This window comes from Panthera leo, chromosome C2 (assembly GCF_018350215.1).
Source record: "Panthera leo isolate Ple1 chromosome C2, P.leo_Ple1_pat1.1, whole genome shotgun sequence".
In the NCBI taxonomy this organism is placed as follows: Eukaryota; Metazoa; Chordata; class Mammalia; order Carnivora; family Felidae; genus Panthera; species Panthera leo.
The window spans coordinates 85,963,979-85,987,841 of record NC_056687.1 but is presented as its reverse complement, the minus strand read 5'-3'; the positions used below and the strand labels follow the sequence as shown (position 1 = coordinate 85,987,841).

Genomic DNA, 23,863 nt, shown 5'->3' with positions numbered 1-23,863 from the left:
TGTATGAAGTATCTTGGGAAATATTTGAAATGCTTCCTATATGCATATAAAGTTGACCTTTTAACAACATGGGTTTGAACTATGTGTGTCCTCTTACATATGTAAATATTTTTGTTGTGATTTTCTTAACATTTTTCTCTAGCTTTACTGTAACAAGAGTATATATAACATATAAAACGTGTTAATAGACTAATTGGTAAGGCTTCTGGTCAATAGTAGTCTATTAGTATTAAGTTTGGGGGAATCAGATAATACACATGGTGGGTACCCCTATCTCTTGGTGGTTCAAGGGCCAACTGCATGAAACTTACTATTCACATTTTCTTATTCACATTCAAATTTTCTTATGACATGGCACCTCTGGGTAATCTGGCCACATAGTGTTGAATATTAAAAGGCTTTAGAACATTCTTTGGTGGATGTTTAGCCAATAATAAGAGATTTTTGATAGCCCTGTTAAATTTCCTAGTACCAAGTCTTAAATACCTTGAGCAAAACAAAATGAAGCAACACAAAGGGTTGCTTTGTTGTTCTGAATGTGTATATTTAAATGTACAATTCTTAGGGGTCTGAATGTGTATATTTAAATGTATAATTCTTTGGGGCGCCTGGGTGGCTCAGTAGGTTAAGCCTCCAACTTCAGCTCAGGTCATGAACTCATGGTTCGTGGGTTCAAGCCCCACCTCTGGCTCTGTGCTGATAGTTCAGAACCTGGAGCCTGCTTCAGATTCTTTGTCTCCCTCCTTCTCTGTCCCTCCCCTGCTCGCACTCTCTCTGTCTCAAAAATAAATAAACATTAAAAAAAATTAAAAAAACGTAGAATTATTTTATTTGTGCTTATATTAAAAGATGCTGAAAGCTGTGGCAAAATTTGGCCAACATTAAATCTCAGTTAATTATCAGTTGTTTTAACTTGTCTCCTTTACTCTAAGCCCCAGCATTTTTTGCTTAGCCTTTTTGGGAGAATGAGTAGCAGTCTCCCCCAGTAATAACTTATGAAGTTTGTAGTTATTGTTGGCAGAAGCACATGCATTCCTTGTGATCTCTTCAGGGTCAAGAATTTCTCTCAGGCTTCTGTATCTCCACCTTTCTTAACACTAGCTAATTAATAATAGTAAAACTTTTCTTCTTTCTTTCCCGTTTTGTAACCTTTTGCTTTTATAGTTTTTCAGGTGGTAGGATATTTTCAAGTCTTAAATTTTCCAGTGACTTGAGAATGTGTATTTAGTACATAGTAGACCTTCCTTATGTGTTTGTTGAATGAACAAGTGATTCAGTCATTCTTGGCTTCAAGACATTCTTTGATTTGTTTTTAAACTTAGGCAATATAATAGCATATACACAAAATTGACTTCATCATTTCTGATTTTGATTCATTCAATTTAAAATTTTTTGGGGGGGAGGCATCTGGTTAGCTTTGAAGAGCATGCAATTCTTGATATCAGGGTCTTGAGTTAAAGCCCCATGTTGGGTGTAGGGATTACTTGAATATTAAACTTTTTTTTTTTTAACGTTTATTTATTTTTGAGACAGAGACCGAGCATGAACGGGGGAGGGGCAGAGAGAGAGGGAGACAGAATCGGAAGCAGGCTCCAGGCTCTGAGCCATCAGCCCAGAGCCCCACGCGGGGCTCGAACTCACGGACTGCGAGATCGTGACTCGGGCCGAAGTCGGACGCTCAACCGACTGAGCCACCCAAGCGCCCTGAATATTAAACTTTTTTAAGGCTTACATATTGATCCTTGTTGAGTTCTGATGTTATCACTGAATTTTATGGATACATAGAACCATAGGGAACTTCAACTCTTTGCAACTGGAAAGGTCACAATAGTTTTGGGTGGCCATGTGGAACCAGTAAGTGATTCCATTTTCTTTTCTTTTATTTTTTTTTCATTTATTTATTTTTTGACAGACCTAGAGAGACAGACCCCAAGTTGGGGAGGGGCAGAGAGAGGAGACACATAATCTGATGCAGGCTGCAGGCTCTGAGATGTCAGCACAGAGCCCAGTGCTGGACTCGAACTCACAAATCATGAGATTGTGACCTGAGCCGAAGTCGGATGCTTAACTGAGCCACCCAGGTGCCTCAAGTAATTCCATTTTCAAGGAGAACTGTTGGGTATTATAAATTTGTGAAATTAACAATCCAAGAACATTGTGGTATGTAAGCATTAGTAGGTATTTATACATCCTTAGGAAATTCTCATATTGTCATTTTTTAAAATTTATTTTTATTTTTTTTAAGATTTATTTTATTTATTTATTTATTTATTTTTTAATGTTTATTTTTGAGAGAGGGAGACAGAGCATGAATAGAGGACGGGCAGATAGAGAGGGAGACACAGAATCCAAAGCAGGTTTCCAGGCTCCAAGCCGTCAGCACAGAACCCAACACGGGGCTCGAACTCAGAAACCACGAGATTGCAACCTGAGCCAAAGTCATTGAGCCACCCAGGTGCCTCATTGTCATTTTCTTTTCTTTTTTTTTTTTTTTTTTATTCAGAACTCTTAAGTGCTCAATACTAAGGAATGCTGGAGGTTTACCTGAAATAATTTTTTCCATGGTAAAATTTACCCCATTATCCAATAATTTAATGTATAACGTATTTAGTAAATTTGCAGACTTTTATCTGTGGAACATGTGTCCATTGATTTGAAATGATGTCCATTTCTAGATTTAGTTATGTAGGTTTAAAAAAAAACAAACACATTTTTTTTTTTTTAATGTTTAATTTTGAGAGAGAGAGTGAGAGCCGGGGAGGGGCAGAGAGAGAGGGAGACACAGAATCTGAAGCAGGCTCCAGGCTCTCAGCTGTCAGCACAGAGCCTGATGTGGGGCTTGAACCCTCAAACTGTGAGGTTATGACCTGAGCTGAAGTCGGGCACTTAACCAAATGAGTCACCCCGGCGCCCCTTCAAAAAAATACTGTTTGAAGTTAAATTTGATTGCAGTATCAGTCTTGAATGGTTGTGCCTGCTACTGGAATCAAATTACAATTCACATCTTTTAGGTGTTGTAAGCATCAAACTAGTTTGTTAATTAGAATACAGAATTGAGATCTCTAGAGATGGAAAAATTAAAAAAGTGTATAAATGTGCTGTATGGAAAAAGTGCTGGTTGACAAAGTGTTTTAAGATATATTTATACATACACATATGTATAATTATACACCCATGCATTAAGTATTCATGAACTTGCTTTAAGTTTTTTTCCTTGCTCCCATTTGCCACTTAATCTTCTCTCATTCACACTCCATTTTAGGTAGCATAACCAGAGCGTATCGTACTAGATTTTTCTCTGTACTCCTATAATGGTGCATAGATAAATATCCATGCACGAATGTAGGGTTTTTTTTGTTTGTTTGTTTGTTTGTTTTTTAGTATTGCTCTATGTAAGTATGATAATCTATTTTGGCTGTTTTCACTTGGAGTGTAATTTATTTTTAAATGGTCATATAATGTTCCATGGCAAGAATTATGAAATCCAGCCATTCCCCAGTTAATAGACACTCACTTTGTTCTCACATTTTTGCTACTCCACATGTTTCCATTGGATAAGTTTCGAAGAATGGGATAGGTTGGTGGAAGAGAGCTTTTTTAACTTTAATAAATGTTAACATTACTTGCCACAGGGCTTGACCCTTTGTATTTCCTCCGTCAGTAAATGTAAATGCTTTTCTTTACATCGTTGCCAGAAAATTGGTTCTATAATCTTTAATTTTGGCCAGTTTCTGTTGGACCTAAAGGATTATCATATCGGAACTTTGATTTGCAGATTTCTATGTGAGAATTTTAATGTTTTGTTGGCCATTTGGATCTGCTTTTCTGTAAATTGTTCGATGTTTGCCCATATTCCTGTTGTGCCTTTTGTCACTTTTTGAGATCTCTTAGGATTCATTTATTGTTAAGAGTGTCCCCTTCTCACTTAATTCTTGTTGACTTTTTGGTATCTCTGGGTTGTAGAGAAGTTTTATGTTTTACATACTGAACTATTTTTTTCCTCGCCAGAAACCAGAGTTTCTAGTCCTGGCTAAACACAGCCTGTGTCATGTTTATACATATAATTTCCTAAATTCTTTTGTGGTGTTTTCATTTATTTTACCTTAATTATAAGACTTATGTTTGAATATTCATAGGCAAATGTGCTAGTACCATGTATTAAAAAATCATCTGTTGTTTTAAAGGTGTTTTGTTTTGTTTTTGCATGTGTGGGAATTATGAGGAGGATATCCAGCATCCAGGAGAGCTGGGTCTCATTCAGGGTTGATAGAATATCCTGAGAATTGCTGCAGAAAGTCTTCTGGAGTGCTCTGGGAAGACCGTAAAGAGTCCTTGAAGGATGTGTGACATGTTTTGTGGCAAAAATGCAGCCACCTAGGAGTCTTATCCTTACCTTACTGCCCTGGGGCCCTCTTGTTTTACCAATCACATAGTAAGTAGCGTATATGCCACCCAGTCTTTAACAGCGAAAACACTGGGGGCACCTGGCTGGCTCAGTTGGAAGAGCATAGGACTCTAGGTCTCAGGGTCGTGAGTTCAAGTCCCATGTTGGGTGTAGAGATTACTTAAAAATTAAAAAATCTTAAAAAAACAAACCCAAAACAGTGAAACCATTGCACTCTAGTCTTTTTAGCAAGAATGTTTTCCCCCTTCCTTAATGAGGTCTTTTTATATCTGTTACCTGAATATATAGTCCAGAAACATAAAATGTTTAAATGTGAAATATTACTTGACATAAAAGCACTGGGAGGAAGGTTTTTAGATGGTATTTTTTTAGGGAGAGGAGTAGTTTTAAGTACTTCTGGCACACCTTTGAGTGCGTGGGAATACCTTGATTTAAGAAGCTTTGATTCCTTCAGCTTACAAATTGAGACATAAAAAATTAGGCAATGATGATGACCTGTATTTGGGAACCTATTATCTAAGTCCGTTATAATCTGATAGAGTTTCTCATCTGAATTATATAGAAGCACTATTTTCTTTAATTTTTCCGAGGTTAGTGCATAGCTTGTACCATTCTAGATGCATGGGAGAGAAGTTCATCACACATGGTAATGCTTAGTGAATGGATTGTATGTATTCTCTTAATACCCTGGTTGAGAAATACTGTGTGCTATATTCAGTTGCCTTATTTTTACCCTTGTAAAATGGATCATAACGTGTAGAGTGCAAAGCAGGACAAGAGATGATTCTGATTGTTGACATGTTGGTTTGAGGTAGGAGAGTGAGCCAGCAGCAGAGATGACCTGTACAGTTGAAATTGGGGTTTAGAGTCCAAGGAATAGGTTACTTTTCTGTACACAGATTTGGTAAGTTCGTGGGAGATATGTACAATTTCATTGTATCTAAAGTGGTATCAGTTCTAAGTGGCACTAAGAAATATTGCCAGTTAATCTTAGTGGATGTTGATGTTTATTGAAAGATTATTTATTAAAGTTTATTTATTTTGAGAGAGAGTGGGGGAGAGGCAGAGAATTCCAAGCAGGCTCTGCACTGTCAGTGTAGAGCCCCGTGCATGGCTTGAACTCATGAAGCGTGAGATCATGACCTAAGCCGAAATCAAGAGTTGGACACTTAACTGAGCCACCAGGCACCCCTTTATTTATTTTTCAGTATTTTATTTTTTAAGTAATCTCTGCACTCAACGTGGAGCTCAAACTTACAACCCCGAAAGAGTTGCATGCTCAAGACTGAGTGGGCCAGGGGCTCCTGAAGGGTTTCTTAAACATTTGAATGCATAAAATGGAAGGAGTAAGCAAATTAAATTGGTTAAAGTATCTTCACATTCAGGTGATTGTGTTTCTACTTACAGTATCTTCCTCAGTGCCAAAGAGAGCATTGATGTTGCAAGCATACTTTAAAAAGAACTCTCCTGGGGGCGCCTGGGTGGCTCAGTCGGTTAAACGTCCGACTTCGGCTCAGGTCACGATCTCGCGGTCCATGAGTTCGAGCCCCGCGTCGGGCTCTGGGCTGATGGCTCGGAGCCTGGAGCCTGCTTCCGATTCTGTCTCCCTCTCTCTCTGCCCCTCCCCCGTTCATGCTCTGTCTCTCTCTGTCTCAAAAATAAATAAAACGTTAAAAAAAAATTAAAAAAAAAAAAAAAAAAGAACTCTCCTGTATTAACTCCAGGGTTTTCTTGCAAGAATTTTCGTCCACTCTGTAAGTTTTGGTGCTGGTGTTTTCTTGATTTTATCAGAAGGTGTCAACAGAACTACCTTCTGGTAAGAAACCTTTATCCTTGCTTTTGTTGGTTTGCTGAATGAAATGCCAAGAGGTTGCAGTCAAGTGCCACAGAAAATTGCAAGCAAACCGAGTTTGAGGGTGTTCAGTGACATTTATATCCTGGCTGCCATGTGCCTATCTGCTGTTCTCTTAAGATGCCATCAATTTTAAGATGTATCCTGATTTCAGAGAGATTAAATTAGAAGTGAAGAGCTAGGAAGGTAGACTGGGGCCAGACAATCAGTAAATAAGTAGGTAATTGATCGAGGGATAACAAGTGATCATCAAATCCATGGGGGTAGTTTTTGGGGGTAGTTTTTGGGGGTGGTGGTGGCAGAGGAAGACCTGAGGTGAATTTTTATATGCTGTCAACTTTTCCTTTCTCATGAGTTATGTTTTCATAATCCTATTTATGCACAGCAGTAACTTTTACTGATGTAGCTGGGGAAATGGAGAGTTAGCACAGAGGAAACAAAGGATCTAAGAAACTGAGCTCAGTGCCTTTAATATATAATTTTTTAATCCACTTAATTTTTAGAAATACAGTATTTTGTCACAGATTTGCTTATAATTAAGCCATCAGCTGTGATGTTTTAACACATTGGAAAAGGCATCCAGAAATATAGAATTAAAAAATTTGTTTTTAATTTTGGGGGAGCCCCGGGGGGGGGGGGGTGGGCACAGAGACAGGAGCCAGAGGATCTAAAGCGGGCTCTGTGCTAACAGGCTGACAGTAACGAACCTGATGTGGAGCCACCCAGTTGCCCCTAGAAGATGAGTTTTTAAATTCAGCATTTACAGCCTCTTATGGAGTGAATTTGGGGGCTGTGTGCATGTGGTTTCAGCTTCCCTTTTACAAAAATGAAGGATCTGGAAGGGTTATAAAAGAAAAATACATTTTTTTTTTTAGGTAAACTTAACGCCCAACGTGTGGCTTGAACTCAAGGTTCCAAGGTCCAGGTGTGCTCTACTACTGAGCCAGTTAGGTGCCCTGGTAGAAATTTTATCTTCAGGATTATTAGTTAACTTTTCCACAGACAGGGTCCCTGATTCATCTGTCCTGATATTTGACTATATTTATAATCTCATTCTTCCCATTCCTGAAGTAATTCATACCATGTTTTTTTCTGTTTAATCAGTAAGATTCACCCCTACACCCTCCTATGACTACCTTCATCAAGTTGAAAACTGTTTTTCAGCTGTAGTGTTTTCTGCCTTTTAGGTAGATAATTCTGTGCACCTTGTTCTTTCCACAGACAATTTAAGCTCTCACCTCAAAATTGCTAAATACATTATGCAAATGTTAAAAAAAATGAGGTTACTGTTTATATTCTGATAAGGAAGGATCTGCAAGATAGAAAGGAGAAAAGGGAAGTTCATAGGAATTGACAGTAAACATAAGATTTTAAAGAGGATTTGTATATTATTGAAATTACAACTTTTTCTGTGATTACTCCTTCATATAGTTCATACCCATTGTTACTTTTGCTTATTAGCTTTGTTCAGCTTTTAGGTCACTTGACACTTATAAATTGGGAATTTAACTCTGCTGTGTTCCATCCTCTTCTACTCTTTTCATGTGATGATTGTTTACCTATTTTAGCTTTTAGGTATTGTAAGCTTGTCAAACTTTTTGTGGCTTTTGGGTTTTGTTTATTTGGTTAGAAAGGACGTCCTTACTCTGAAGTTAAAAGTAACTTGTGGTTTGGGATCTTTATTGATTTAAAACACTTTGGGACTTTCATCCATTAATTCTATTTTTGGTGAAAACATCTATTTCATTTTTTTTCCAATAATTATCCAGGTGTCCCAGTACCATTTAAAAACAATCCATTCCTCCCTCTATTTGTAATTTCCTAAGTGACTTGGACCTGTTTCTGGAATCTGTTTTCCTTTAAAATGTGTTTTCTTTTATCTTGGTTATTGTAGCTTTAAAATAAGCTTTACTATTTGGTAGGCATAGGGGTGCCTGGCTGGCTGAGTCCACAGAACATCTGACTTTTGATCTTGGTCGTGAGTTTGAGCCCCACGTTGGGTGTAGTGATTACTTAAAACTTAAAATATTTGATTGGGATAGTGTGTTATCTTTACTTCCTACCCCCACTTAAGTTTCCTTTTTGAGTGTTTTCTTTCTTTCTTTTTTTTAAACAGACTTTGGTGTAATTTTATTAATATTAGCCCCTTTTCCCCCAATGGAATCATCATTCTCAGTATTTTAGTGGGGTCTCATAGAAGGGCATATTGAAAATTTTACAATATCAAGATCTCCTATCAAAGAATGTGATAGGATTTAACATTTTCCTGAGTATTCTACTTATGTTCATCAGTTGAATTTCAAATTTATGTACATAGGTCCTGTACATTTATGTTGTTTTAACTGTGGAGGCATACCTAAGATTATATTTTTTCATTGCTACTGCTATTAGAATATTTTTTGTCTTTTATTTTCCAGCTGCTTTTTGCTTTAATGCTTGAATTGTTGAAATTTAAAGAAAAAATTATTTTTGAAAAATACTTTTGAAAATACTTTTGAAAAATCACTTCAGGCAGTTCTTCTATAGCTCAGGGATTCTTGCTGTTCATCGTGTCCCTTATCTCAATTTTATACATGGTTCATGACATTCTGAGGTTTTTACTATGTAATGTTCTATTTGTTGTTTTGTTGGGGGTAGCATTTTATTTTATTTTATTTTTTTTATTTTTATTTTTTTAAAGAATTTACTTTTATTTATTTATTTTTTTAACGTTTATTTTTGAGACAGAGACAGAGCATGAACGGGAGAGGGTCAGAGAGAGAGGGAGATACAGAATCAGAAGCAGGCTCCAGGCTCTGAGCCATCAGCACAGAGCCTGACATGGGGCTTGAACTCACGAACTGCGAGATCATGACCTGAGCCAAAGTCGGACGCTTAACTGACTGAGCCACCCAGGCGCCCCGGGGGTAGCATTTTAAAGATACATATATGTTTTTAATTTTTTTAAGTTTTTTTTTTTTTTTTTTAAGTTTATTTTGAGAGTGAGAGAGTGAGCAAGCATGAACAAGGGAGGGGCAGAGAGAGAGAATCCCAGGCAGGCTCTGCGCTGACAGTGCCCTGAAATAGGCTTCGAATTCAAAAACAGATCATGACCTGAGCTGAAATCAAGAGTTGGACGGTTAACCGACTGAGCCACCCAAGTGCCCCTAAAGATATTTCATCACATTTTAGATGTGGTATACTGCCTTGTTGCTTATTGATGCTATTTTAAATTATAGTTAATAGTGTTACATATAATCATATAAAGAGACCGTTTTGTAATGATGAATCTTCCATGTTTGCATAGCTATGGGAAGAAAAGAAAGAAATCTCAAAGGTTTTGTTCTGAGAAATATGGGTTCTGGGCCAGATGAATAGTGAATAGGAAGAGAGAAATCCCCAAAGGTTGGACTAGAATACAAGGTGGACAGAAGTTGTGAAGACTTAGTCATAAAGCCCACTACTGCTTTGTGCAGAGAAATGTGACCTTTGTAATTCAGTGTCCCCTGACTCCCAAGATTTTGGCAAAGACCCAACCCTGCCATTTTGGGTCTTGAGTGTATAGGGACCTAGCATCATCATTCTGGTGACTTTGAATGTACAGAAATAATTTCAGGAGTGTGGACTGAGTCCTGAATTAAATGGACAAAGTTTCATAGAGATCTGGCCATTAGAGGTACCTTATCCTTAGAATCTAGAATTTGGGGATTAGAACATGTTTCCTAACTGTTCATCACAGCCCAAATACATTTTAAGAACCGGGTTTTAAATTCTTTTTTTTTTTTTTTTTTTAAACCGGTTTATTTTGAGTGAAAGAGAGGCAGTAGGGGAGGGACAGAAAGAGGGAGAGAGAGAATCCCAAGCAGGCTCCTTGCCAGACTCGGGGCTCAATCTCATAAACAGGAGATCAGTGATTTGAGCTGATCAGTGACCTGAACTGAAATCCAGAGTAGGATGTAACTGACTGAGCCACCCAGGTACCTCCTGGGTGTCCAATTCTTAATCTGCTTAATCTCATGATTGAGGGGTATTAAGTAATTAGAATAGGTGTCTAGAGTTGTATTTTCTCTTAAAGTTTGTGGAAAATGTGCATCCAAATAAAGCTGGTGTTGGTGATGGAAGTAAAGGGGATGGGGCTGGAAAGAGATGAATAAGCATTGAATTTTAGATAGGATAAAAAAAGATTTTTACTGTAACGAAGGGTAGAATTTCCCCAGTGGCTTGAAGTTCTTATTTGAACGAATTCACTGTGTAAACTATACAGAAATCTTAAGGATTACTTAGTGAAACATTCTAGACTCTGAAAGTGGTTTCTGAAGGACTAGAAAACTAGTGAAAGTTGGAAATAGGACTCATTTCTGATGGCAAGATGTGTTTTATTGTCATATTCGTGAACTTGGAAATTTTCAGTTTCTGAAGTATTCCTTACAGATGTTATGGGTATTAATTTGTTGGTGATGTAACTATGAAAGTGATGACCAAAATTATTGCTGAAAGTGGATGTGTGGCTGAACCTACTAGAAATAAAGAAACTGGCTAGGCTGTCATTATAGCATGGTCAGATAATCAGAAGTGGAATGTTAGCTCTTAATATTTATTTATTTATTTATTTATTTACTTACTTATTTATTAATGTTTATTTTTGAGAGAGAGAGAGCGTGAGCAGGGGAGGGGCAGAGAGAGAGGGAGACAGAATCTGAAGCAGGCTCCAGGCTCTGCGCTGTCATCACAGAACCCGATGTGGGGCTTGAACTCAGACTGTGAGATCGTGACCTGAGCCAAAGTCGGACGCTTAACCGACTGAGCCACCCAGGCGCCCCTAGCTCTTAATTTTTAACTTTAAGGAAGAAAGGAATAAAAAGATCTCCAGAATTGCATGGCTGGAGCTTCTATAACACTCTTAAAAGGAATGTATTCTGAATTTTAGGCCTCATATGAGGATATTTGCATTGAAATGTCCCAAAGTACACAAACAAAGCAGGTAATAGACATTTGAAGCTGGAGTGAGAATCAGGGCCAAATACAAAATGATGCAGTTAATTGTGTAGCAAATGTGAGAAGAGTGCACTGACCTTAGATTTATTAGTTACCTACATTCTGTGATTGGTGAGTCTGCATTATTAAGGAAAATGTTTTTGTATTAAGCCACATCTGTTACTCTCTCCTTTTTTAAGAATTTCTGTCTGTAGTTCCAAAAGTTTTCTGTAGTACTGATCTTGCTTTTCGGTTTTTCCACTGCCAGTTTGTTTCAGTGTTGGGTTTGCTAATTTGCTTAGAATTATGTCTGATGTAGTAAGTATTCAATGTTAGTAATTGTTGGTTTGTTTTTTAAATAACTGACATTTACTCTTCTGTTTTGTAAATTTCTAAAGTTTTGTTGTAATGTTTTCTCTTTATTGTCTTTATTCTTGTGTCAGTTTATGTCTTAAAATTCCTTTAATGCTATTTAATGGACTTTGGGAGGAAGATGAGGTCAACAGGATATGTTCATTCCTGCTTTGTTTTAAGCAGATACTGCAAGTGTGTTCTTTATTTAGCTAGTTTTTAGTGGACATTATGGAGTTTAGTGTGATAAAAATGTTTTAGAAAATTATTTACTGAATATCTTGTGGTTCAAAGTGTGTGTGTAAGCATTTGACTAAGGCTGAGAACTTTGCAGTTCTGTGTGACAGTAATATAAAGTATCATTTAATGTCAGTTGTAATCATACAAGTGCCAAGGACTGCTTTCCCAAGGTGTACAGTCGTGGAGCAAGCACTTGAACCATTATTCTACACCTAAGTCCTTTGCTCTCTTGAATGTCCTCTGACAGTTTCTTTCAGTTGCATCAGTCAGATGACGATAGATTAAAAATACTCAACTAGAAAATGACCCCTGATTTTTATTGAGAATCTTTATATTCATCCCAAAATGGTTTTGCAACAATGTATTTACTGTAGCCCCCCGTTTTTTTTTTAAGTGAAGGAAGATGGGAAGTTAGGAAAAAATGAGATTAAATTAATGGGAGGTTAGTATTCAGAACGAAGTCATGCTTTTTACTAACAGTTGATTATAATTTAGTGTTTATAATCATAATTTCACCAAGTACTATGGTGACTATTAAATGTTTTAAATTCTCATAATTCCATTCTGTGCCCCAAATGGGGCTTGAACTCATGACCCTGAGATCAAGAGTCACATGCTCTACTGACAGAGCCAGCAAGGCACCCCAGTATAACCTTTGATTGAATATTGATATGCTTTTGATAATGTTTTTGTTTTTCACAGGGATTTATCAAAGATGTTCATGAAGACTCCCTCACAGTTGTTTTTGAGAACAAGTAAGTTATTTTTTTTAAATCGATACAGACCTTGATTTTAACGATTGGTTGTGCTAAATTGGTGTTTGCTTTTGGATATTCCTGTTGCCAGTGAAAGTGATTTTGCTCTTGGGTGGGGATCTTTGGTTGTTTGATCATCTTATCAGTTCAAGTAATTCTAGTTTTGATGACTTTTCACCATTTTTCTGCCCACAATGTACTTGTCACTTTTTCATGACTTTCTTTTTTTTTCCAAAACATAGGTGAACAGGAATCAGTATTTTTTGTAAAAATGGGTGGCACAAATGGGATTATGCAATGCTTAATTCTTAAAATCCAAGAATGTTGAAATGATGTAGAAGGCCTTTCACATGGCTACTAGTAGTCCGAGTTGAGTATTGGGCTGCTTTTAATTTAAGCTGGATATTAATAAGGAGTAATAATCAGTTTTATAACTGTTGTAAGATCTAGGTCATGTAGTTTTAAAACTTGGTTAGGAAGAGCTATAAAGGAGCATTGTATAATTAAAGGTCAGAAAAGAAATCTTCAACTTCCACTTTTTAAAAGGTAGCTGCCCAGCAGCTGTTTTCATGTAGAAACAAGTGTTGGAATGATTTCTGCCTTTAGCAGCTGCCATTTAGACTGTAATGGTGAAAAGAAAGCACTCAAAAATATTCCTTATCTCCTGATGTTTTGCACAGCATTTGCACCTGGAAGCTATAGGAATTCATGTGGTGATGTACCTCCCAGGCATATGAATGACCTATTAGAACTTAGAGTAGGAATATCCATACAAAAAATGTGAGTTAAGCAACAGCTAAATTTTTAGTTTGAGAGAGCACTGAGAGAGGGTGTGTGCAAGTCAGAGGGGCAGAGAGAGGGGGGAAAGCGAGAATCCCAAGCAGGCTCCACTCCCTCAGCCTGGGGGTTGATCTAATGAACTGTGAGATCATGACCTGAGCAGAAATCAAGACTCAGACACTTAACGGATTGAGCCACCCAGGCACCTCCTAAATTTGTTCTAATACAGTATTTGCTACAGAGATTGAAAGTAAACTTTTCCCAGGTTTTAAGATTGTTGTATGAATTCATTGCAGAAAACATAAATTCTGTGTAGGAAAATCTTTTATAATTCAGGCATGCAAAATAATTGAGTAATTTTCTGTGTTTCTGTGAACATGTACACATTATGCAGCTAATATTTTATAATCTCTGAAATTCTGTTCCTTGATAGATCATTTACTTGTAAAATTGAGAGAAGTTGATTGCACTGCCGTTTATTGGCAGCAGTGTAGATGTGACATTATTTTGAGTCTAAATTACTACTATGAACTTAGCCTATTTCATTTTTAGGATAACGTATGTATTCCCTTAGGATGAGTAATTTGGATGGTGATACATAATTACTATTAATGTTAATTTAGAAACTTCATCAACAGTCTTGCAAAGTCTGTTTTACCTCAACAAACTCATTACTTGGAAAAATAATATGAACGAAGCTTGTTTTTCCTTAGGGAAAGCTAAATGATTAACTTGAAAAATATATACCTCTAAGCATAGACTGTATAGTTTCCATATTAGGGGCTTATAGAATAATCTATTCTAAAATTGTTAATTATTTTTCTGATCCTTCAGCTGGCAGCCAGAACGCCAGGTTCCATTTAATGAAGTTAGATTACCACCACCGCCTGATATAAAAAAAGAAATTAGTGAAGGAGACGAAGTAGAGGTACGTATTTTAAGTTTTATTTTCTTGTGCTTTTTTTTGTTTTGTTTTAAATATCCTTGTAGGAAAGTCTCTTTAGCTGATAGAGAATAAATATAATTCCTCTTCTCTATTCTTTGTATTGTTAATTGGCTGTGTAATATAGTAGTGCTTGAGTTTTGGAACCAGAACAGGGATTCATTGTCTCAGCTTTACCATTTTTACCTTTGTGGCCTTGATTAATTTTTTTTACCACTAAAATGAAAATAATTTGGGAATTAAACATGGTAGTACCTTTGTATTGGTTTGTATAAAATCTGACACAACTGTGTGGTGTTGGTTGCTGTTTTCCTTCTTTTTGCTAATTACTTGAAAATTCTCTTGTGCTTTTTTTTTTAGTGTCTTTGTAATAGGTATCCTTTAATATGGTGAACGTTGATATCGTTGATACGTAACTGTGAAATATTGTATTTAGCATATTGCCTTGTTGAATATTTTAGAAATGTCCGGAAAATTTTAAAAGTACAGAAAAACACAAAGGACTAAACAGGAATTGCTGCTGAGAGAACAAAACTGCTGTTAACCATTTTTGTCATTCCCAGGCTCGCTCTCACCTATTCTTTTTTTTTTTTTTTTATAACGTTTATTTATTTTTGAGACAGAGAGGGACAGAGCATGAACGGGGGAGGGTCAGAGAGAGGGAGACACAGAATCTGAAACAGGCTCCAGGCTCTGAGCAGTCAGCACAGGGCTCGACGCGGGGCTTGAACTCACAGGCTGTGAGATCATGACCCGAGCTGAAGTCAGACGCTCAACTGACTGAGCCACCCAGGCGCCCCTCGCTCTCACCTATTCTTAAAAATAAAAGTGAGATCATATAGTATTGCTTCTTTGTATATAGCTTTTTTTTTTTTTTTTTTTTTTTTTTTACACTTAGTAGATTTTAGATGTCTGTCTTAAGTATGTTAGTGTTGGTTAATATGCCTGATGTTATGTAAAATGAAACTTGGAAATACTTGTCAAATAGAGGTGTTAGGAGTTTGTTGGAGATAGAAATTTGTGATTTTCAAGGAATTGACATAATTCCTTCAAGTGCTCTAATACGCTGAATATATTTCTCACAGGGAGTTGGTTTGATAATACTGAAAGAATTTTCAGGTTTCCTTTGTACCTAGTTTATGTAGGGCGGGGGTAGGGAAACCAGAGGTATAGGAGAACCTATACAGATGAAATAGCTGTCTAAATGTTTTTATAAGCACTTACCAGTACCTACTCTGTGCCAGACAATGGTCTGAGCACTTTGCACATGAATTCATTTAGTTATTTGCCTTTTTTTCCTGTAATTTTTAAAAAAAAACATTTTTTTTTAACGTTTATTTATTTTTGAGACAGAGACAGAGAATGAACGGGGGAGGGGCAGAGAGAGAGGGAGACACAGAATTGGAAGCAGGCTCCAGGCTCTGAGCCATCAGCCCAGAGCCCGACGCGGGGCTCGAACTCACGGACCGTGAGATCGTGACCTGAGTTGAAGTCGGACGCTTAACCGACTGAGCCACCCAGGCGCCCCTTTCCTGTAATTTTTAATGGTAAATTTTGAGTTCCCATTAACCGTAGGTGTTATATACTAGGAAACCAAAGAATTATGGCACTCCTGACAGCCTGAAAGCATTTCCATTCTAATATTCAACCTAGATTTTAATTACTTGCTCTAAGTTCGTGGGGGCACTCTTGTTTTTGGTAAATCAAGGCATGTTGTAACTTAATTGTGTCTGGGCACCATGAGCCTGCTCCCTAATGGTATAATGGTATAGGTTTCACTTTACTCACTTTTTTCTTTTATAGTTCACTTCCACTAAAAGTGGGTACTAAGAACTTTTTTATAAGGAGATCTGTAACTGTAGTCTTGGTGTGTGTATTTGTGTCCTTTAGGGAAATGTCATAGATGGTATGGGAAGACACAGGGAAACAAAGTGGCAAAGTGATTGCTAAAAATTAAGGAATGTGAAGTAGGTTACTGGTGGGTAGTACTATGAACTGGTAGTGGTGATGCTGCTAATTACTACTGTACCTGTTCGCTTGGACTTCCGTGAAAAAATGTTTTTCTCAATACTATATCCTTTCCTAATTAATTTCTTTCTGTAGGGATGGTAAAAGAGCTTGATTTATTTTCAGTTTTGAAATTTTATTTCTGTTTTAGTTCTTCCTTCTGGAATTCTGGTAATTAGTCAGGAAAAGCAAGGAATGACTTCATTTTTCGAAATGTTCTAGAATTAGGAATGTGTGGTGGTTGATTCTGAGATTAATGCTTTTCATACTTTTTAAATTGTTGGTCAGATACTCATTGATAGTGTAAAGGCTCAGATTTAAGGAAAAACTTGGTGGTGTGCTCACAATGTTGTTACATTGTGCTTTCCCCTGTCTCAGACTTAGAAGTTCCTATCCAGTTCCTGGACATCTTTTTGGCTTGCCTCCCCAGCAGTATACAAAATACTGGTGTAAGAGATGGAATGAATTGGAAATTGATGATTGCAGAGTATTTTATTTCACATTGTGTTTTATGGTTCAGTTGGTGAAATTTGCTCCTTAAATTGTGAGACTCATCTGAAACTAAGATGTTCTTGTCATTTTTTCCACTTTTGAAAAATTCGAAAATTTAAATAAAGTTAAAATTGATACTCTACCCATGGATTTGTTGGCTCCCCCCCCCCCCTTTTTTTTTTTTTTGCTATCATTAGTTAGGAATCTGTCTACATGACCTGGAATGTTTAGGAATTGTGGTTATTGGTGCTTTATATTTTGAACCAATTTTTTGAAAACTCCACTTTTTTTAATTTTTAATTAAAAAAATTTTAATTTTAGTGTAGTTAACATACAGTGTTACATTAGTTTAGTTGTACAATATAGTGATTGAATAGTTCCATGTATTACTCAGTGCTCATCAAGATGAGTGTACTCTTTATTCCTTTCACCTATTTCACCCATCCCCTCTGGTAACCATGTGTTCTCTATAAGAATTTGTATTTTGGTTTATCTTCCTTTTTTTTTCTTTCTTTTGTTTTATTCCACATATGAGTGAAATGATATGGCATTTGTCTTTCTCTGACTGGCTTATTTTGCTTAATGTTATACCCTTTACCTTCGTCCATGTCACTGTAAATGGCAAGATTTCATTCTTTTTGTGGCTGAATTGTATTCCATTGTATATGTTCTGTGTATGTGTACTATGTCTTCTTTATTCATCAGTTGATGCACATTTGGTCTGATGCACATTTTGATGCTTCCATAGTTTGAATATTGTAAATAATGCTGCAGTCAACATAAGGGTGCATGTATCCCTTCAAATTGGTGTTTTTGTATTTTTTAGGTAAATACCCAGTGGTGTGATTAGTAGGTTGTAAGATAGTTCTATTTTTAATTTAAATTTAAGTAAAGTGTAATATAAGAAATGAAATGATACAGAATTATATAAAGTGAAAAGCAGACCTTCCCTCTTAGTGTGGGTGTGCTTGTCTGTTCACCATATCTTAATTATCATTTACCAGAGTTGTGTTTCTCTTCAGCTTTTTTATTTGCATTTATGAATAATGTTTTATTTTAAGTTAGAGAAATTGGGAATACATTATATTTGTGATTTCTGTGTTCAGTTAGGATGTAATTGGACCTTTTCATGTCTGCATATACAGATTTACCTCATTCTTTCTAAGCACCCCATCATATTTATTAAGATAGGTGTATCATAATTAGAAGACATTGAAATTGCTAAATTGGAGGCATGTATATTTCAAATTTTGATGGTACCAAAATGTACCAATTTTGTCCTCCAAAATGCATTTTGATTTACCACTTACACATTGGCTGACACATAAAGGTGTTTGTTTCCTCATAGATTGGCTGGCTGGGTTGTTATTAATTGTAAAGTTTTATAAACCTGATAACAGGAAGGGGATGTCTTCTGAGTGTTCATTTGTTTGATCACTAGTGATATGGAGCTTCTTTTAAATTAGTTTATTGGCTTTTAGCCCTTTGTTCTATGAATTGTGTGAGTTTTTTTGTCCGTGTAGATTTTGATAATAGAACATTTTTGTATTTTATGTAGGTTTTTGTGTTATATGTGCAGTCACATGCTCTACCCCTGAGCTATACCCCCATTTTTGTGTTATATATTGTACTTTCTCCCAGTCAGTTAAAAAGCGTATTTAATGCCTTTTGCCACAAAGTTATAATTTATTCCAATCTGCCAATTTTTTTTGGTGTGGCCTTCAAGATACTCCTTTTAGTATTTCTACAGGTATGGTCTGTTCTTTTTTTTTATTAAGGAGTGTTTAGGTTTTTAATCTAACTTCTCTAACTTAATACACAGTATATTTTAGTATATTGATATATTTAAATCATCAGCCACTGTTTCTGCTAGTCACATACCATAAAGCAGTAATAATAGCTGATGCTTGTATAGCACTAACATGTGTAATATATGAATAATTGGTTTTTTAAACAGATTATCTCAGTTTGACATAACAGTCTCTTTAGGGCCTCTTCTAAATGCTGTGAATACTTTGTTAAATCTTTCCTGGGTCGTATAGCCTGAAGGTTGGGAAGCTGAGAACCAGTTTCAGTTTTTGTCTTAAGTGTTATTCTCTAATATGTTAATTATGCTGTATTCACAGGGTGTTGTCAGTTTTGTGCCAGACTTGCAACTCCTGTTCTTTTGCACCTTTGGGAACCTTTCCTTTTTGCAGAAGGGAAAGATCACTTTGATTTGGCTGTCAGTAATGAATTAGAACAAAAATGATCCAGGAGAGAGCTTTTTGTGGAACTTTTCAGGCATTTGTTTAAAGTTCAGCCATCTGAAATTTTCATTCTTGTCAGTCAGGAATGGCTGAATATTGACAATTTCATATGATTTACTCTAAAATATTTCTGTTATAAAAATGTTAGGCTACTTGAGGATTTACCTTTCCAGTCAACCTGAGGCTGACGTGGAATTAGAGAACGTAAATTAATGTCGTTGGTCCAGTGTTGTCAAGAAAACACTATATGATTTATAATACAAAGATGATTTTGAGAGGTCTAAAATTCCAAGCTTTATTTTTAAGCCCTCTTTGTCACTTTCTTTGACTTTTAAGAAGCTGTGAATAGGTTTTAAAATCCTTACAACATTTAATACAATTAAATTTTTCATCATTTGTTTGCTTGTTTGATTTTGCTAACTTAAGATTGCTAAGAAAATGCTCAGCTTGTGAAGTTGGAGGTAATGAGAAAACAAAGATTTTTTTTTAGAATTTCTTAAGATGGCTATATAATGTGAGATTACCGAAGTGCAGTAGAAAATGTTTTTCCCCTGGTGATTTTACATGTGAAGTTTTGTCTTTATTATAGATACCTGCCTTGTTCAGTAAGTTAATACGTGAGCTCACACAAACACATTACATAGAAAGTCTGACATCTGAGGCTAGTGTATCATTTTACAAGGTTTTTAAAGTTTTCTTCTTGGGTTTAACATATTTGATTAAAAAACCTTTGTTTGTTTGTTTGTTTGTTTCTTTCTTTCTTAATTTCTTTTGAATTGTGATGCTTTTTGTTTGAGATAAGAATTCGCACATTTTTGTTCTTGCAGCATAGGACTTTTCTCTCATTTTATGGCAGATTGTCAGGCTTTGTTAATACTTTAATAAATGTTGGGATAGAGGCCTTGAGAGAAAGTAGGTAAAGGTAATAAGAATACTTTGAGATAGGACACTCCCTTACCTTAAAATTTTTTAAATTCAGTATTTTAGGGGTGCCTGTGTGTCTCAATTGGTTAAGCATCTGACTCTCGATTTCAGCTCAGGCCATGATCTCACAGTTGGTGAGTTTAAGCCCTATATCAAGCTCTGTTCTGACAGTGTGGAGCCTGCTCCAGATTCTCCCTCTCTCTCTGCCCCTCCCCCTTTCTTGCATGTGTGCACGTTCTCTCTCTCTCCCTTTCAAAGATAAATAAAAATGTAAAACAATTTAAAAAAATAAGCATTTGACTTATACAAAAGATGCAAGATATGTGTAGTTTCCATTGTACCTTTATTTAAAACAATATTTTTTTAATGTTTATTTTTGGGAGAGAGAGCAAGAGCCAGGGAGGGACAGAGAGACAGACAGACAGACACAGAATCTGAAGCAGGCTCCAGGCTCTGAGCTGTCAGCACAGAGCCCAGCGTGGGGCTTGATCCCATGAACAGTGAGATCATGACCTGAGCCGAAGTTGGACTGACTTAACGGAAGGTTAACTGACTGAGCCATCCAGGCACCCCTCCGTTGTACCTTTAAAAAATGTCTCCGTTTGATTCTTGGAACCAGTCTGAAAATTTTACCTATTTGTAGTCTTTCTTATAATACCAAGTCTGTTGTTAGTCTTAGTGCTTGGGAAGTGTTCTTAAATGTGCTTCTTAAAGAAGAGGTGAACATACTCATCTTTATTATGTGGGAAATGGATATTTTCCAAGACTTAAGAAACTCATTTGTTAAAAGTATCAGCAACATACACAGATGAGAAAATACTATTGTATAGGTAGATAAGTCACATTAGTGTGTTCTAGATGTTAAGCTTGTTTTTCTAATGTACATATTCCATTTTTTCATAATAGATTATGATTGTAATGAGATAGCGGATACAGAGGAATAGTACTCAACAAATATATCTCAGTTATAAAACCAGCTGCTGTGATTAAATATTCAGTTTAATGGTTAATATTATTTAGAAATTTTCTTTATAATTCGGTGAAATTAATAAACATTCTTTATTTCTGGTGTTCATATTATCTTTATTTGGTTGTGACTTTGAAAGGGATAGTTGAATGTTATTATCTTGAATGAACAGTTGATTACATTAGGATCCAGACTGAATTCCATTTAAGTAATAGTTTGGTAGTGTGCTAGAATTTGGAGACCATTTTGTAATAAGGTTTGACTTGGAGTTGTTTGGTAGCAAGAACCCTGAAATAGATTTTTGGAATTTGAGTCTTCATATTCTATCCTCCACTACATGAAACTGGACTTTTTCAGCTTGAGTACTGTTGTGTGTTTAGGTCTGTCACAGGTGCTTTTTGATCTGCTTTTTTTTTTTTTTAAAGATCTTCCTTGGATTTGAAGAAAGAGAATATTAAAACCAATGAGGGCCATCGCTTGAGAGTGTGATTTGCTCCCTTGGAATAGTTTGGAAATTTAAAGTCTGAATAAAGGGAATTTCTATGAGGTGCTTTTCTACTCCAATGATGTAGTCATAAATATAGTAGTCAACATCTGAGACATAGTATAGTAGGTCACAATAACAATGCTGGGTCAATAAAGTGATTTTTTTATTGTATGGAATACACTCTTCATTTTATAAAGAATGTGATTTGACCCACTGCACTCAGGTGGAGCCAAATTCATACTGTTTGATTCAAGCTTCAGGGACTTGGATTTAGTTGGCTTTATGTGAGTGAGTGGCTTTGTCTTTCAGCGGTAAACTTACTAATGAAGCTTACAGAGGTAGATGTTAAGTATGGAATGGAATCCAGCATTTTAATGTTCATGAGAGATAAAGCCTCAAGGCATTTCAGAATGGTTTATTCTCTCTTTTGGAGGTAAACTCAAATAGGAAGCCAGATTCCTAGAAGATTGTGTTTTGGTGAAAACAGAATTAGAACAAGGGGATTAGGTAGATTAAAGACCTATTTTTGTCAGCAAACTTTTGAGGCACCCATTCACTAGATCACCAAGAGATACTCCAGTCTGCTTAGCTGAACTGCCTTTCCGAGATAGTACTTGGCATGGACACTTTCCCTCTGGTTCTTAGGGTTTTCTTGTAATCTGCAGCGTTTTTGGGAAAATGGTCATCACTTCCATTTGGGTCCAGTGGGCCATTAAAACAATTTTTTTTTTAAGTCATTTCACATATAATTTCACAGAAGTTAATAAAAGGATGCTGAAAGTCAACATTAAGGATTTTAATGAGCATTTAAAAGATAGCAAATTCAACTTTTTTTTTGATGTTTATTTACTTGAGAGAGAGAGCACGAGAGAGTGCGCGGGGGAGAGGCAGAGAGAACTAGAGACACAGAATCTGAAGGAGTCTCCAGGCTCTGAGCAGTCAGCACAGAACCTGATGCAGGGCTTGAATTCAGGAGCGGTGAGATCATGCCCTGAGCTGAAGTCAGACACTCATCCGACTGAGCCATCCACGCACCCCAGTAAATTCAGCTTTTTATTTCGTATTTTTTTGTTTTGATAATACATCTACCTAAAGTGAGAACAGGTCCCTATTGCTCATCAGCTCATGCATATAAACCCAGAATAAATTCATCTTACAGATACTAATGTCAAATTTAAAACACATCTAGTAAGTTCTGGTTTATCATTTCATTCTAGTTCATCTTATACTTGAATTGTAATTATAATTATATAATTATAATTATCAGAATCCAATACTCTAAGAATATTTTGGAACTTTTAGTAGCTTCTAAAATTATTGAACAGACCATAGTCATTTTTGTGCTACAGTTATACCATTTTCATATTTAACCGATTGCATTGACTAATCCATTGAATTTTTTCATGTCTTCATCATCTGTTTCTTTCTAGTTATCTTTGCATGCACAGCTGTTTTGGCATTTGTCCATTTATGAATTGTATGGTGTACATTTTGGTGTGCAAACAAAAGATGAAAGAATATGGAATATGGTCACATGTCCTTTTAGAAAAACAGAATGGTCCCCAGTCTTGTCTCAGGATTTTGTATGATGAAGTCCAATTTGAATGATTAACTGGATGAGAATACTAAATTTCCTTTTTCTCCTTAGAAGTGTATTGTTTGGGAATATTCATCTAGGTTGTTGTCATCTAAGGGCTTCATATTGGGGAGATTCTGCTTGTAATTTCACATTCATCATTTGAATCTAGGGTGCTGTCTGCATCAGTCCTGGTTCCTCTGATAGTTATGAAAGTTCTTCCTCTGTAAATTTTGTCTTTACAGTTATGGGTGGAAAATTAAAAATTCTGAATTCTTAACTGTTCAGTGAAAACCAAAGGCAGACTGCAGGAATGGTGTCTCCAGTCTTTTTATACTTTATTCTTGAAAGACTATGCAGTAAAACTACAGGGTGATGCAGTAGTAACACTATATTTCACTGTTGTGTTCTTTCAGGTGATACCATCATTCTTTTCTTTAGACTTTTTTAAAGCACAATTGGAAATAATTGATGAATGATGGTGAAGTAGTAAAGTGTTTCAAGATCCAGAAGAAACAGGATAACTAGATTTCCCCAGAGAGGTTCCATTGGATACATACAATAATTGCAAGATAGAATGAGTTTTGTTTCACCCTAAAGAAAGTAAAATTTATTTTTTGGAGACCTATAAGAAAGGAAAAAAGTTGCGACGAAGTAGATTTGCTCATAAAAAATGTACAGGTAAAGTTAAGTCCACTGGAGCCTGATTGGTATATAGGTCTTCCTTTTTTCTGATCATGGTGCACTGTGAAGTTGATCATGAGGTTTTGACTTATTTACATTCCCAGTATTCCCCCACTTCAAGATTACTCTCAGATCACCTCAGTGAAGCTTCAGGCTTTCCAACAGTATTTGCATGTTTAATAGTTTGCATTTAACCCA

The 23,863-nt window shown here is 36.2% G+C and overlaps 1 protein-coding gene across 5 annotated transcripts in view; it reads left to right on the top strand.

The window, feature by feature from the left end:
- The window catches only part of FXR1 (FMR1 autosomal homolog 1), a 60,544-nt gene that overhangs the window by 7,777 nt on the left and 28,904 nt on the right, over positions 1-23,863 (top strand). For all 5 annotated transcript variants that reach the window (XM_042903566.1, XM_042903568.1, XM_042903567.1 and 2 more), the window contains exons 2-3: positions 12,504-12,556; positions 14,171-14,264. In XM_042903566.1, coding sequence (XP_042759500.1) covers positions 12,504-12,556; positions 14,171-14,264 — 147 coding nt within the window. The remainder of the gene's footprint in view (positions 1-12,503; positions 12,557-14,170; positions 14,265-23,863) is intronic.